This window comes from Diabrotica undecimpunctata, chromosome 7 (genome assembly GCF_040954645.1).
Source record: "Diabrotica undecimpunctata isolate CICGRU chromosome 7, icDiaUnde3, whole genome shotgun sequence".
Taxonomy (NCBI): domain Eukaryota; kingdom Metazoa; phylum Arthropoda; class Insecta; order Coleoptera; family Chrysomelidae; genus Diabrotica; species Diabrotica undecimpunctata.
Genome location: NC_092809.1, coordinates 29,924,187 through 29,940,851, shown reverse-complemented (window position 1 = coordinate 29,940,851; position 16,665 = coordinate 29,924,187). Strand labels below are relative to the sequence as shown.

General features: G+C 32.3%; 1 protein-coding gene across 3 annotated transcripts in view; it reads right to left on the bottom strand.

The window, feature by feature from the left end:
* The window catches only part of Srrm234 (Serine-arginine repetitive matrix 2/3/4), an 88,637-nt gene that overhangs the window by 54,161 nt on the left and 17,811 nt on the right, over window positions 1–16,665 (bottom strand). For all 3 annotated transcript variants that reach the window (XM_072536983.1, XM_072536984.1, XM_072536985.1), the window contains exon 3: window positions 12,437–12,541. In XM_072536983.1, the coding sequence (XP_072393084.1) occupies window positions 12,437–12,541 (105 nt within the window). The remainder of the gene's footprint in view (window positions 1–12,436; window positions 12,542–16,665) is intronic.

Here is a 16,665-nt window from a genome sequence, read left to right as displayed (position 1 = left end):
AATTTATTCTAAAAAATAACAATTTTATATTTTTAATTAAAACGATTTTAAATTAAATTTTCAAAAAGTCCACCACATTCAGCCCAATCTATTGTATAATTGCCTTTGGGTGTTCGACATTTCGGGTGTTATACTTTGAAAGACCTGAATGATTTTTTGCCGCAATTAGTCTAAATTCCCGGCACATTCATGCTAATGTCGATAAATTTGTTGCTTCACATAACCCCATACGAAAAAGTCCAAAGGTGCAAGATCAGGAGAGCAAGATGGCATTTTTATGGTACCTTTTGTACTAATAACTTGTCTGAAAATTAAAAAATCTGACACCTCCCGTGCATTGTGAGCTGGACAGCAGTCTCTTGCTGCAACCAAATGTCATACATATTAATCGGTAATGCTCCCACAGCTGGAATTTTGGGATTTCTAAGGAGATCTCTAGTTATTTACGAAGACGCAAAGTGCCCACAATAAAAAAAGGGCGTTACGTTGTCATCTACAATACCAGCCCAGATGTTGATTTTTTGACGGTATTGTGTTTTGTAAGGAACACTTATGTATCTATGTTATATGGAGTACCCTACGGTAACAAATGGATTGTGAGGGCCAGTTAAAGAAAAAGACTCATCTTTAAACAAGATTTTTTTCATGAAATCTTCGTCACGATTAGTGCATTCTATCATGTCCTCACAAAACACCATCACCATTTTCTATAATTCTTGACACAACCAACAAATTTAAAAATAATTTTGTGAATTTTAGATTTTGTTGGTAAAAGGCCTTCGAATGAAAACGAAAACCTACTAACTATATCGTCGGCACTACTTATACTACAATATTATTCTTTTCGCACTAGATTTTATTGTGCCATTGAAATCCGCGTTTCGGCAGGTAACCCATGTCTTTGCCAAGGTTCTAAAATTTACAAGATTAAGAACAAAAAGGTAGTGGTGAATGGTTGAATTTAGAATATTAGATAGTATTAGTTTTAAAATATATAAAATAAACAAATTTGTTTCGTTAGCAAAAGTCATGAGGAAAACCGCCTACCTGTTTCTCACCGATTTAAATGAACAAAAGCGATCAGTGGTTTGGTATCTCGTATTAAATTTAAAAACTCAATAAAATTTGTAAAAAGCTAATTATTGAGGTCGATTGTTATTTTGTTTATCGAACACAAAATAAAGTGTGAAGTTAAAAGCCAATTTTGAGAATTCGGGTATTTGGTTTGATTTTGAAGGACTGAAAGACCATTGGTTGAACAAATGAGGGTCGAAGGAGAAATTTGGATATTTGATTTGATTTTGATTTAGAAAGCCGAGAAGAATATTTATCTATTGCTGACCTTAGAAGGAAGAACATCGAATCCTGAGAAGTAATTTAGTGCCGGTAGTTGTGAACGGTGTAAAAGTAATTTTTTCTTTTGTAAGAGTTTAAAACAAGTGTTAGCAGTTCTGATCTATGAATGCTGATTGGGAGAAGTTACAGTTTAAGTTTTGCAGTGTTTGTTGTAAGTACAAACAAGTTATTATTCATATCGATAATCGTAGACAAGGATATTTCCAGCCAATATTTATATTTCTATAAGTGAATTGTTTATACGTGTAATAATTTTTCCGAGGGATTTTAACATTATATTTAATTGTATCGAACAAATCCGAATTTTCTTTATTTCCTTTTACTACTGCTTATTATTGAATACTATCTAAAAACAAAGGTACTTCTGAATTCAAATAAGAACCCGGAGGTACAATAAAAATCTAATTAATAATTTGATTAAAAATCTCAATAATTTTAATAATAATTTTTATTTATCATGAAATTCATTAAAATAGAAACAGTCCACCAACATTTTTTTTCATCTTGATTTTCAAAAATAAATTAGAAATTAGGAAACTGTGTACTAAATAATACGAAATAAAGGAAATATGTAACATTTTAAGTCACTATGCTTATGCAGGAAGGAAAGAACCTCCTAAAGATGCAAAGTAAATCAAGAACAAATGGTCCAATTCTTAATTGAGCCTTTTAGACAAAAGGATATAAGACAAAAACCTTAAATTTTCCAAAAGAAAAATACTAGAATACCGTTGAATATACCAGAAAAGATAGATTAGGTCGAAGAGGTATCATCCGTATTAATATCGTAATATACTAGTTTAAAAAAATTAACCACACTGAACTTTTGATCGAAGGACGGATCTGATGCTGGTTCCAATAGATATATGCTAATAATTATTATATTATTTATATATAGAGTTGGGTAAAAACGTATATGTGTTCAACAAATTGCTCTACAAATACAACAATCTATAAATACAACATACCTGACGACGGATCGCATCGTTTTTCTACCATCACCACCAACATGCAACTGCGATCCATGGACAGATCCACTAGGGTTGTCACATTGGCACCGACAGCAACACCCCTTCTGAGGGGGATCCCCTCGACCCCGAAACGTCTGTAACATCGCGCCTTTCCATAACTTCTCAAATATTGCCTTTTCCTCCACGGAAAACGGGCCGTTTCTCTGATTTTGAGGTTGAGGTTTCTTCCGCGTATACAGATCATAATAGGTGAAGAACTTGTTTTTGTTCTGAGTGGCGTTGTAGTTGCGGTTTTTTCTTTTGGCTTTCCACGCTTTCTTTTTGGCGTTTTTTTTACGTGACATTACATTCTGAGATGATTGAGCCTTGTGGACGACACTACCGTAGTATGTTAGTTCTTGTTGAGACATTGTTGCTGTATATCGTTACTTAATCGATTTTTTGCAAGTACTTGTTTATTAATTATTTTGTTAAACTAATGTCTTGTTTTTAATACTACAACTATATGGAAGACAAAGATCTAAAATATATCGATTTTTTATATGGAAGACAATTGATCTAAAAGCATGAAAATATTCTTATTTTTGATCCATTTATACTATCTATTGTCACTGAATATATAATTATCAACTGACAGTAAAATTTCAAAAAATTATCACTAAAAACGTAGGTCGTTCAGAACAAATTTAACTTCCTCTACTCTGTTTAGCCTTTTAAGAAGAATCTAAATTGTCTATTATTAACATTATGTTGTGCATCTTCTGGTTGAATGTTAAGCGATCCCCGTATGCGAAACTGTTGTTGATTTAATACGGAACGTTTAATTATGTCCTAAGTCCATATTCACTGTCCTTTATAATTCCAAATTTCAATATTCTCGTCAAAACACTTATTTTTGTGTAAAGCTAGTAAAAACTCTATTGCGTCTCACTAATATCACTATAATTTCGTAGCTTATTTATAAACACTTAAAACTATCACAATTTAAAAAAAGAACTCTTACAATGTAAAATACATTTCTTACTAAATATATGGAAGACTTGGTTTCTATTTGTTAACGTTAGGTTTTACATGGAAGACATTTGATTTGATATTTGCGCGAAAGATTATCTCTCACATATCGATGAGAGATTTTCTGGATTTTGTGATTTTCCAGATAATCTGTACGTCTGGATAGGTCCTTTGAGGACCCATTGCTGCGTGGAACTGAGTCGGAGAGAGAGAGATGAGACGAAAAATGATTGTGGCGCGATTCAAAATAGGACCGGCTTCAGTATAAAGCTGGTCTAAAAATATTACAAACAATTGGTAATTTAAACAAAATATAAACAAATTACTTTTAATTTTAATTTAGATAAACCATAGATTTACATTAAACATATTTAGTTGTACTTAAATCTGAATATTCAAGCTTAAATAACGGGAAAACAATGCATTTTATAAAATATATTTATTGAACAATTTTCAAAGTACTCAGAAATACCTACAAATTGAGCTCTAGAAGAAGTTGATAGCATCAAAATTACGCAAGTTATGATGAAAATAAGAGGACCCTTTCAAATTTTTTTGGCAAAAGTGAAAAATAAAACATACGCTATTTCCACAAAAATTAAAATTTATAGTAATCCCTATAAGACTTTCTTTATTTTATGATAATAATGACCTCAAACATTTTGACCATTTTAGAATGCATATTTTAAAAAAAAATCAGGATTTTTTAAATTTCCATAAATTAAATTTTTTTTTTGAGAATAACTCCATATATAGGTACTCAATATACTTAAAAAATGATACAGAACAAAATTTGAGTTTTTTTTTAACAAAGATTTTCCTTTTTTTATATATTTGTAGGATAAAAAATAACTGAGATAAAAACGTTTAAAAATTAAATTTTACTGCGAGAACCATGTAACCGGGGCCCTTTAACCTTTTATCTTTTAAAAAATAAGGGATTTAAAAGATTAAGTTTAATACGACTTTATAGCCTTTGAAATTACCTTTCAAATGGTTTTTGAATGAAACTGATATCATAAAAATTAACGGAGTTATTGTAAAAAAAAGTTTTTACATTTTATCTTTATTTCATTATCTTCCTGATCAATAATCAAAGTTATGCCTTTAAATCTCATTTTCATGGATATTTTCAAACAATATAATATTTTAAGAATCAAAAAGGTTCCTTAAAACGGACAAAAATGCCAAATGATGACGTAATCAGACATTAGATCAGACATTAACTTTCTTCTTGTATTTGTGCGACGGATTTAGTTGTTATATACTTCCTTGCTTGGTTGTTATACCGTGACATGTTCAATTTGGGAAAAAAAATCAAAAACTGCCGAAACATAGAGTGCTCCAGAAAAACGGGTCCATTGGCATCTGTTGTGGCAGTTCAGAACGCACACGTGATGCTTGCGGTATCTCAGAGAGGGCATTGCGGGAAAGTGGCAGCATGAGTGACGATGAAATAAATAAAGTAAGTCTCAGATAGGCCATTGCGGGGAAGTGACAGCATGAATGAGGCTGAAATAAATAAAGTAAGTAGGATAAATCGTCGAAATCTCAAACCTTTAGATTTGCCCCAGTCAATTAAAAATATATGATATGTATAAAGTATGTAAGTGAATGTATAAATTCCTATAAGTGTCCCCAACGTCTGGAGCTTATTGTAAATCGTTACAAATAACGATAGTAATAATTATTTAAATAGTTAGAACTAGTTGTAAAATTGTTACAACTGTCGCCCAACCTGTAAAATTTGATGATAAATTTTGTTAATATTATTTGTACTAACTCTTGATGTGAAGTAATAATAAATATATTATGTTTCTCTCTAAACCAGGAGTTGTAGAATTATTTCCTTTAAAAAGATTTTCACCCTTTAATATTTTTTAGGAAAGAAAAGCCTTTCTTTCTATCCAGCAAGAGGATTCTTTTAATCGGCGTCCAAATTCAAATAGTTTAGGAACCTTCTTGGGTTTTGTTGCCCAGGAAATATATGTAAGTATTTTCTTGATTTCTTTCTTTGTAGTTACCTCTCTCAATCCCTCTTTTATTCACTTACTTACTACCCAGCTCTCCAACCAAATCAAGAGTGGCCGTTCGCAAAGGTTTCGGTTTGTTTGCTTACCCTATCTCCAGCCCAGTAATTGCTGTCCCCACTTTCAACCTCCTATAAGTGATACCCAATAATTATAAGTGGTACCCAATTAAATCGTTACAAAAGTAATACAACGCCAGTATAGAAGCTTCGGTTCAAAAAAAAATTGTCATTAATCGTACAAAAAATGTCGTGTATTCTCAGAAAACCTACAAATGATTAACTAATAAAAGAGAGGTGGATTAACTAATAAAAAAAAGGGTAGTTTTTTCTATGGAAGTGATAGTTTGAGAAGCTACTATTTGACACATTCGACTGTTTGTTCAGCACTTGTGTTTTGGTCGGGAGTCTTCATCGTAAACCACTTGTGGTGTTAACTTCGCGATATGGTAACTTAATTTTCTGTGCCCAAATTTAAAAATATGAATGTGGTACTTGGACGTTTAATGTCCCTCTTTTAATTATCATAAAAATTATCTGAGTTGAGGAAGTGCATTTCTCTTCTGATTAAAATTAAAAACGGCAATGTTAGCGTCAATATTCTTCTAACACGAAGAACAAAATAATATCAAATTACCCGGAGTACCGGTAACTGACGAATACTAAAAGAATGTCGTTATGAGATATGAAAACTTAGCTAATACTGGTATACTATACTTTTAACAAAGTTTTTTAGTTTTAAAAATATAGGGTAACATAATTTGTGACTTATTCCAACCCTGGTTAGAGTAGGGATTGAGACAGGAGTAAAAGGAAGCCAAGAGAGGGGAATACAGCGCAGCTTCCGAGTTTCAGCGGACGTGAGGAAATCGATATTATTAAAAGCAATAACTTGTTATGGTTGCAACTCTCGAAAATTATTTTAGAGTGTTTCCTTTACGTATTTATTAAAAAAAAACAACGATAAATTTATAGTTAATTAAATTAAACGTATATTATTTTTAAAAATATTTATATGAAATGCATGTGTTCATTAAAAATAAAGTTAAACATAGAACCCTCGTTCTCGTTTCAGCTAAAAGTATGTGTCCAATCCCTTTTTTTGTATAAAATTTCTAAACGTAAAATAAGGTTTATATATAAAATAGTTACTAGGGACAAAACAAGATTAACTAGAAGCTAAACCGATGCTTCTAATTATTTTGTACTCGGTTTACATTACTACGGTCTAAGAACGTATAGAACTCTTCAAAGTAGAAAAATTATAAATATCGATATCTTCTTGTCTCAGTTTTATACAAGATTTTATAAAAATATTAAGAGCACCTCGACAAACTTTGAATACAATACAACATACAATGCAAATGAGCTGTGTCATAAAACAGTAAGTGTACAAATAAGGAAAACAAGAAATTGTTCAATAAACTAGAGAAAATTTATTAAATGTCTAGTATAATATATAGATGTAATTATTAATAAGAGATTGAAATTGTTCTGAAGCTATTTTCTTGTGGCATTTTAAATTAATTCCTATTTAAATGGGAATAAGCCACAATTAAAGGTTAAAATACGTTTATTGGCGTTTCAATTTCCACTTCGGAAATCGTTCTCAAAATACAAACATTAGTGAAATTACACTAATGTTTGTATTTACGTATATCTACATATGTTATAGCTTTGTTGGCAGTATAAAACACAAAATGAATTTGCCACTTGAAGTAAAATACGCGGTGAGTCGGATCAACCGATGGATGAGAAGTACGGTAAGAGATAGCAACGTAAAGGTCGGTGTTACCCGTTCCATCGATTCCGTTTGGGACGCTAGAAAAACTAGAATAAATACACATTCTGTAAATTTAAGTTTTACATTAAATATAGTTGAACTATAGTTAAAAATCGTGTTTTTAATTTTTTGTATAAAAATATATCTTTGAGAATTCAAAAAAAAACTACCATTTTCGTCATATATCGTAAGGTAGTGGAAGTAAAAATTATTTTGTTGCAAAAAATATTATAAAACTGAAATATTAAATCGACTTGGCTGAGTATTATCTCCAAGAATAATCAATTCGTAAAATAATGGAGCGTTTCCACACTTTATGAAAAGGCTAAGTTGTATATGTGGATGCTGATGATTTTTATTATCAAGTTTAATATCTATATTTATTGCAAAAAATTATTTCAAATCCTTTATAAACGGTATATAATTTAAAATCTCTTTCGGGCTACATCACAGAAGTTTTCGGGCTAAAATGCCCACCATCAGTGTTTGGTTACTAAGTGCAAATGAGTCAAGCCACTAAAAATCTGGATAAAATCCCTTTAGATGGTTCAAAATTTAATATGTCTTACATTTTCTTTAAAAATATGTTGTGATGTTTGGGTATTTATCAGATAAACTGCATGACAACCAAAGTGTTCCACTGGGGGTGCTGCTGACCCTCAGGCGATGTCTCAATGGGTTCTAGACGGCATTTCTATATTAGTAACTTTTTCAGTTACTAGTTTAAATTATAAAAGCACAATGTAATAAATACAGTATACTCCCTCTATAACGAACACGGTTATTACGCGGTTTCGCTTATAACGAGATACATTAGATGTCCCGTGAAATTTCTATTGAACCATAGCAATGGTTCCGTAACCGTCTATAGCGAGGCAAATTTGGTTATAACGAGAGAAAATAAGATCCAAAAACGTGTTTTTTACGTTTTTAGTCCGGTCGTGGCTATAAATAAATACCTTTTCAAACAGCCCCTCAATAAACTTAACTGCAGCCCGCAATAAACTTCTTTACAATGAATAAATACAACTGTTTCACATCTTTAGAAAATATATGATAGAATGATACTGGACCATTTAAAGCAGTTAAAAATGACAGAGTTCTTAAAATTGCAGAAGCAATAGTTTGTTATCCTTGAAAAGACGATTTATACATTATGTGGTTGGAAAAAAATATAAGTACAGCTTTTTTGTTTTAACGTATATCATTGATAATAAAAGTAAACAACTCTTTTATGTTTTAATATATTTCATTGACAATAAATGGCTCCGAATGGCTTCACTATAGGAAGTTAATGGTTTAGAAAACTACAGATTCATATGTATGCACAGTCACAGTATATTGCTTAAAAAGAATTTTTTAAGCAATATACTGTGGCACAGTATTATGATTGTCTGATATAACGAGATCGGCTTATAACGAGGTAATTAGTCTGTCATTTCAGTTCTCGTTATAGAGGGAGTCTACTGTATAATAATAAATATATATTTAATCACTAGTCTCATTAAAAATTTTAAAAAATATATTAGCAAGATAATTCGTATGTAGAATGTAAAATATAGTTACACTGATTATAGAACGAACAATAATTAAATATTAGTAAGTAGACGTCAATATATCGTTTCCTTGTGTTTTATCAGTTTAATAATTATAAATACCGATTACAGATAAATAAACCGCCAACCTTTTTTTCTTAAACGATTGATAAATTTTTACTTCAAGAAAATTTAATCAACATGATAGCAATCAGTAATAATGTCTTACGTCCTAAAAGGATATTGGTTCAAAAATAAATTCAATTTCAATATAGTAATCTTCTTCCTAAGGTACCTTCTCCATTCCTGAAGGTTGGCGATAATTAATACAAATTGCTTTTTTCCTTGAGCTGTTCTTAATAATGAGTGGAATATCTATGCAATTCCAGTCTCTAAAATTCTTCAATCACGATCATTTTCTTCTTTCTGGGCCTATTTTTCCTTCCTTCCTTCCACTTTCCCTTCCATTATGAGTCGTAGGAAGTTGTATTTTTCTCCTCTGTAAATGTTTTACATAATTAGTTGTTTTTCAGCATCCTCCCAAAAACCGACATCTCAAGGGCTACTATCTGTCTCATACTTGTAATTCCAAGATTCCATGCTTTCACTCCGTATAACAGTATGGAAAAAATGAATCTCTTTACAAATCGGTATCGGGTATCCAATGATAAAGATAAGAATTTCTTCATTCTTTGAAAAGCAGACTTAGCAGACTCTATACGAGCTCGTAATTCGACCTCGTGGTCAACGATTGTTTGTTATCCAGTAACCAAGATAATGGAATCTTTGTACGGGATATATCGCTTTGTTATAGATACGAATATTAATGTCGGCATTTGGTGTACGTGTAACAGTCATTACTTTTGGTTTATTTGTGTTTATTTTCAACCCTAAAGTATCTCCTTCCCTGGTTATGACATTCAGAAGTCGTTGCAAGCCCTCAGAACTGTCCGCAATAATGAAGGTGCCATCTGCATATCTTAAGTTGTTTACATATTCTCCGTTAATTTTTATTCCATCTTCAATATTTTCGAAGGCATTTTGAAAGATCTTTTCGAAATATATTATATTGAATAATAGTAGAGAAAATACGCAGCCTTAACGAACTCCTCTTTTTATTGATATTTCTGTTGTCAGGCAGTCGTGTATTGTGATTGACGTCATTTGATCCCAATACAGGTTTTTAATAAGAGCAATGTTATGATCTACACCATGTTGTGTTAGGGTTTCTATGGGTTTTGTATATTTTACCGACCAAACGCTTTTTCATAGTCAATAAAACAGAGTCTTTTCGGACCTACTGGTTGGATTTTGTAATGAGTAGTTGATCGAGGCTTGGCCGAAATGAGGATACCATGGCGGCCATGCCACCGAACTATATAGTTTGTGCAAAGAATATTAAGTTTATTTTAAGTTATCGAGAGCAGCTTTATAGAAAAGTATTTTTTAGTTAAAGTCTGTAAAAATAAAGCTCTTTACAGTGGTTGTTTGGTGGAATTGTTGAAGTTTAACATTATTTGTGAAAAAAAAATTTTTTAGTGGTGCAGAATTGCTTAGAGCAAGACGAGCTGCAATACTACCAAATGTGCTGGCGGATACACGAGTATGCAAGCTAATAGAAGAATAAGAAGAACCAGTCTTTTCGCTGATCTCGACATTTTTGTAGTAGTATCTGATGGCCATTATAATGCCAATGTGTTGAGAGGCGAAAGATATGAATTACTTCAAGTTATACTGGAAGGAAAAGTACAGGGCAAAAGATCAGTAGGAAGACGCCAGAACTCATGGCTGAAAGACCTGAGGAGATGGTTCGACCGCTCATCCGCAGAAATCTTTCGCGCAGCAGTTTCCAAAACTACAATTGCCATTTGGATCGCCAACTTTCGAAAGGAGACGGCAACATGAGAAGATATAATGCCTCACTTGTACCAAGCTCCGTACGAAAACCAAATTGATTGTGGCGGTTTATCTGGCATTCTCTGGTAGGCTTAGTCACTGACAATTTCAATAGTTCCTCAATTCCATGCCATATGAATAGTCTGATGCTACATGAAAGTCAAAAAACGAAATAAGGCCTTTTTCTATGAGGAAAATTTGGTTTTCGGAATGGTTTTCACAGATCTGTCATGAACAAATTAAATGTTAAGATTCAATGAAAAAACCAATTCATTGACCGAATACGGGATCGCCTTAAAGGTTTTAAACAAAAATTTGTTTTATTTGCCAATCAGCTAACTAAAAATGATTTCAAGAGGTTAAATTCACTGACTTCTGAAGAAATACAAGCTTAGGAAGTATGAAGATAATTTCAGAAAGTGAGACCACTAGCTGAATCGTGTGGAAGCTCTGGAAATATGTTGTCTTGGAAGGTGCTCAGAATTCCATGGATTAAGTTAAAAATGATGAGGTCTTAAGAAGAGCTAATATTTCAAAAGAAGTACTATGTCTCTTTACAGCGAAAGATTTTATCTTACTGGTCAAAACTGAAAGTTCTAGAGGACCTGGTCGCAATCAACATTCATGGTTAAGAGATACAAGAAACTGTTGCAGCTTACCCGAACATTAGCACAATAATGACAAGAGTGGAAGAAGGATCAGTGTGCATTCGACAACCAACAGAAAGGCTTACATGCTGCATAGCGTATAATAGCAACAAAAGAAGAATTTTAGGAAGCCTTATGGCGAATTTGAAACAAGAATTTTAATGAGAACTATGAAGAAAATAAACCAAATCTAAAGTAACACAATTATTTCTAAATGTTCCAAAATCTACAAGGTCTTCCCAAAATTCAGTTTTTCCAAATTTAATGTCGATTGCTTAGAGAATATGTACAATGTTCACACTTTCATATATTTGTGAGCAAATTTTTTCAATAATGAAAAGTCTTTACGAAAAGATATGACAAATAAATAATGACGAACTATTATCAAAACTCTCTCAGCTTCATACATCAAATTCTTCTTCTTCTTCATGTTACAATTCCTTTCAGAACGTTGGTTACCACCACAGCTATCTTAATTTTATTCACTGTTATCCTAAATAGCAGACTTGCATCAATACCATAAAAATCTCGCAAGTTCTTCAACCAAGAAGTCTTTCTTCATCCTGGACTGCGTTTGCCTGCCATTTTCCCTTGCTTAGTATTTTGTAGCAATCTATATTTGGTACCTCTCATAACATGTCCGAAGTACTCTCTCTTCTTGATGCGTTTTATAATCTCAGCAGTCTTGCTGAGACGTTGTAGTATTGTGGAGTTTCGAATCTTCTCCACGTCTCTGCCATCCAAGATAATGTCTCTTAGAACTTCGATAAATATAGAATCCTTAAGACGATTAAATGCCTTTTGGACGTCGATAAAACAACATTACATGTCTATAGATATATCACATCTTTGAGCAAGTACGTTCATCCCAAACAATGCTTCTCTCATTCCGAACCCGTTACGAAAACCAAACTGTCACTTAGGTTACATTAAAATTACATTAATGTAATTTTAATATTACAGAAATATCTTACTGTACGTTTTAAATAAAAAAATATGACCCGTAAACTTAATTTTTTCCTTTTAATTTTTGGCTAGTTTCAAACTTTGATCATCGCTACTGTATATCCTATAGTAATTATTCTTTGACGATCGATTATAGTCTAATATTATATTTAAAGGAAACTAGACATATCAACTACTTTATACAATTTATAAATTATTTGAAATGTGGAATTTGGAATTGTATACAGAACTTAAAAACTTACCTTGGTCTTCCCCATTCATCTACAGGTCTTTCTATTTTTTCGCCATGTCCCAACAGCATATTTCTGTAGTTGCTTACTTTAATATTCACCGTTTCTTCAGTAAAACTGAAATAAATTCAACATTATGTACTATTTGAAAGAAAAATTTCCTTTGAGAAAAGTTATACGTAAAAATCAAGTTACTGGGTGTCAATCCTCAATATGTTGAGTTGCGTTCCTGGGACGACTTTATTGGAAGATAGTTTTGAATATTTGATTACTTGAAATCAACTTAAACTTAAGAATACCAACTTAAACTTAAGAATACCGTATTAAGAAAAAAATAATAATAAGCTATTTAATTTTTTTTTAATAATATCACAATCAATATTGTTCGGATATCAGCCACAATGACCAAATAATTCAAGTAGTTCGTTACGTCAAGACAAATACATCGGAGGTAGAGGAAGTAGAGGTTCTTACTGTTTTGTTTTTTATTAGTTAGTGACAATACAGGTGAAGGTTATAGTCAAGAAATTCTAAAAAATTGGTAGAGGTCAATCCTACAACAATGGCGCAAATATGGCGGGGAAGTATAAAGGAGTTCGGTCCAGATTACTTCAGGACAAGGAGCTAGCATATTTGTGTCCCATATACTGCTCACTCCCTCAATTTAGTTGGTCGGCCAGTGCTACTATTGAGGTTCAGAATTTTTTCGGAACTTTGAACAGTATGTATCCTTTCTTTGAAAGAAGTTCTCCGAAAATATATCCCAATAACATTGAAACCTGAAAGCAAGACAAGAAAGATAGTCTGCAAGATTAGATGTTTTAGAAGCTTTAGACAAACATGGCGATAAAGTTGTGCAATTTTTAGAATATCTTAAAAACCATCATCTCTCAACACATCAAACTACCAGTTCCCTTTTGAAAAATATTGAGAAAGTATAATTCATCGTTTTGGCGTGATTTTGACATGCTTTATTTAAAAATATCAGTCGTGTCAATAAATTTTTGCAAAGAAAAGATCTGACGGTAGATTTGGCATCTGAGACCATTACTGAAGCCATTCATTACAAGCATGAGAAAAAAATGGCCGATGAGCTGAGTGGCGATGAAGCTCTGGCAAGTGCTGAGAATTTGTACCAAGTAGCCATGTTTGAGGTTATTAACCGGACAATTACGAAACTCAGTGACAGGTTTGAGGCTTTGAACAAGTAGTCATGTGTGGGTACAAAGTAGCCATTAAGGCTTTGGCCAAGTAGTCATGTGTGTGTATGTAATGTAAACATAGCAAGGAAATAAAGAAGGAAAAATTAAGGGATAATTAGCCTAGTAAAGAGTAATAATTAATTAAGTAATTATTATATATTCCAAATTAATAAAAAATAAATTCAACACAGTTTAACGTACACATTTCAAATTAAAAACAAAACAAATGACCCAGTTTAACACAAGCCTGAATGTTTAAAAAATTACGACACTTAGACCTTGTTGGAAATTAATACAAGGTACGAATTCACAAAAATACACTTAAACAAGTGATAAGAATTGAGCTGACTAAGAAGTTTTACATAGCGTGATCCAGTTTAACACATGGAATAGATGGCATAATCAGCGAAAACGTAGAAACAAATCTCCACTTCGGACGTGACAAAAGAATCTAAGGTACGAGTTGGCAATAGATAAAAACAAACAGAAGTTGGTCAAACATGCAGTAAGAGCTCGGTGCCTGAGAGTGCCCCACGCGAGAGGCGCGGCGATCGGGGCGCGCTGTTGTAACTCGACGGGACAGTATGTGACGCATGTGACGTAAAGGTGCCAGTATCTCGAGATTCGAAGGTTCGCGACAGCGCGCCGTTTTGACTTCCTAAAAACTGACGGATCTCGAATCCCTGTAGGACTGGAGGCGTATTCATTAGCTAGAGCCTAAATACGAGAAGATAACTAAGATCTATATACTAACCCAAGGTATATCTAATGATACGGAATTGTCCGCCCTTTAATTCCTTGCTTTGTCTCTTCTCGTCTCCCTTCGCGCCTGATCGAAACATTATTGGTCATAACTGATATTTTGTAGTGTACAGTCTATTTAATACATTGTAAACTCGAAATTTGTTTTTTGTTATTCCCGGCCGTTACAGGTAGAGACTAGAAGAGATACACATTTCCGCTTATGCAGTGCTCCCGCTTCTAACGTAAGCCCATAGCCTCTCACTCTTTGCAGGACCTGAGACCGAGAAGTCCTTAATCCTCTTCCTCCCAAAATCTCCCTACCCTCTTGTAAATCCGTGAGGGCGGAACCAGTCAGTCCAGACTAGTGGAACCAGTAAGCCTTGCCCCGCTCGCAGGGATAAGTATCCCCTAAGAATTGTAGATGCATCGATAAGGATATTGAGACAGACGTCTTCTACAATAGTGACAGCAATAATTATTATTAGAGTGGTGACAATTTATTAGAGGGGTTTATTAGATTTATATTTACAGCATCAATCCTAAATTATTACAGTAGCCACCCTAAATTATTACATGTACAAAGTAGCCATGTTAGGGGTTATTGTAGAAAAATAACCGAAGTACTATATGGCGTTACTAACCACTCTGCGAGAAAATTTTTTTAAGAGAGGACGCGGAAAGTTTCCAATGCTATTTTTGTTTTTTACAGGACAATGACCATGCACATATATCGCATGTTCACTATCATATCTCTCCTTAAATGAAGAATAGTCTAAAAGCTAGTAAATTTTCTTCCAAAGAAGAAACGATTATAAGCTGTGAAAGCTTGACTTTTTTCCTAGACTTTAAAAAAATTGAAAAGTATAGAGGTGTTGCAGATTCTCTGTAATAAGTGATTAAATTAAGAGGAGAATATGTTGAATCATAAATTACTTTGGTTTTCAAAGTAATCTAAAAAATGTTCAAATACATCATCGTAGTATGTATATAAATATATTTTAGTTTCATTGGGCAAAAAAGTCTCTCTCGTTAACTATGGTTAACTGAAGACCCCAAACGCTTTATAAATAGTAGCGGGTTTCAAATTCTGAACTTTTATAGCGTTAGATGTCTGTACAGTTTTTCTAAAATTACAACAATATGTTTCTTTATATATGCGTATCATATAAGGGAATAACACTAATCATATATTGATTAACATTAAGCAGTAGTAGGCCCAACCTTCTTCAAGTAATTTCAATTCTTGGGAACATTAATAAAAAATGTCACAGCTCTCACCAAACATTATTTATTATTACAAATATTAACATGATTCTAAAAGTAACCAAATGCTTTATCTGTTATTTCTTACTCATAATCATAACATTACAAATCAAATTTATGAAAAAAAATGCAGATAAGTATAATACCTGATAATATTACCACTTATTATCAGCACTTAGTACAAAAAAATTGAGTCATAATATAACAATTTCAGTATCAGATCATATTATACATTACGTATATTAATAACAAAATAATTATCATTACAGGCCACAAAGCAATAATATAATATCTATAATGATGCCAACATGATGCTAAAAATGTTTAATCTGAATTTAGTTATTACCAAAATTAAACAAAAATCACTTGCAAGTAAATGTTTTTAAACAAAAAATATCTGCATATTTTTCAAAACACGTACACTGCTTCTCTTTTTCTTTTACGAATATGGGTTGAAGCCACACTTGTAAAATTTCTTTGAATATTGTAGTTTTATTATATATTAGCTGACCCGACCCGACATAGTTCTGTATTATCTATGTATATATATATATATATATATATATATATATATATATATATATATATATATATATATATTGGTCAATGGTTTGACATGGCTAGTGTCAGTTGTTTGAGTTTTTAAAGCATGCGGCGACATATTCGCTCCGTGCGTGACTGACGCGACACCTACCGCCTTCATCTGACAGTTTTGGACCTACCAATTTTCAGGTTAAACATATGACATATGTTTGACATTGTTAAATACATGCGAAATTGACAATTATTAATAATTAACTTTTTAATTATATTTTTTTAGTTTATGTACAAAATAAATGTAGTATTAAAAACTGGGTTTCTCAAAATTCATCATAATATATCTTTTCAACCACAAACGGAAAAGAAAGGGAAAAATCTAGTACTGGCAAATCAAGTTTTTCACGTGAAAGAGCATATATTTAAAAATAGTAATAGTAAAAGTTATGATATAAAAACTAAAGTCATCAGGCACTCTGCAGTTAGCTTGAAGCC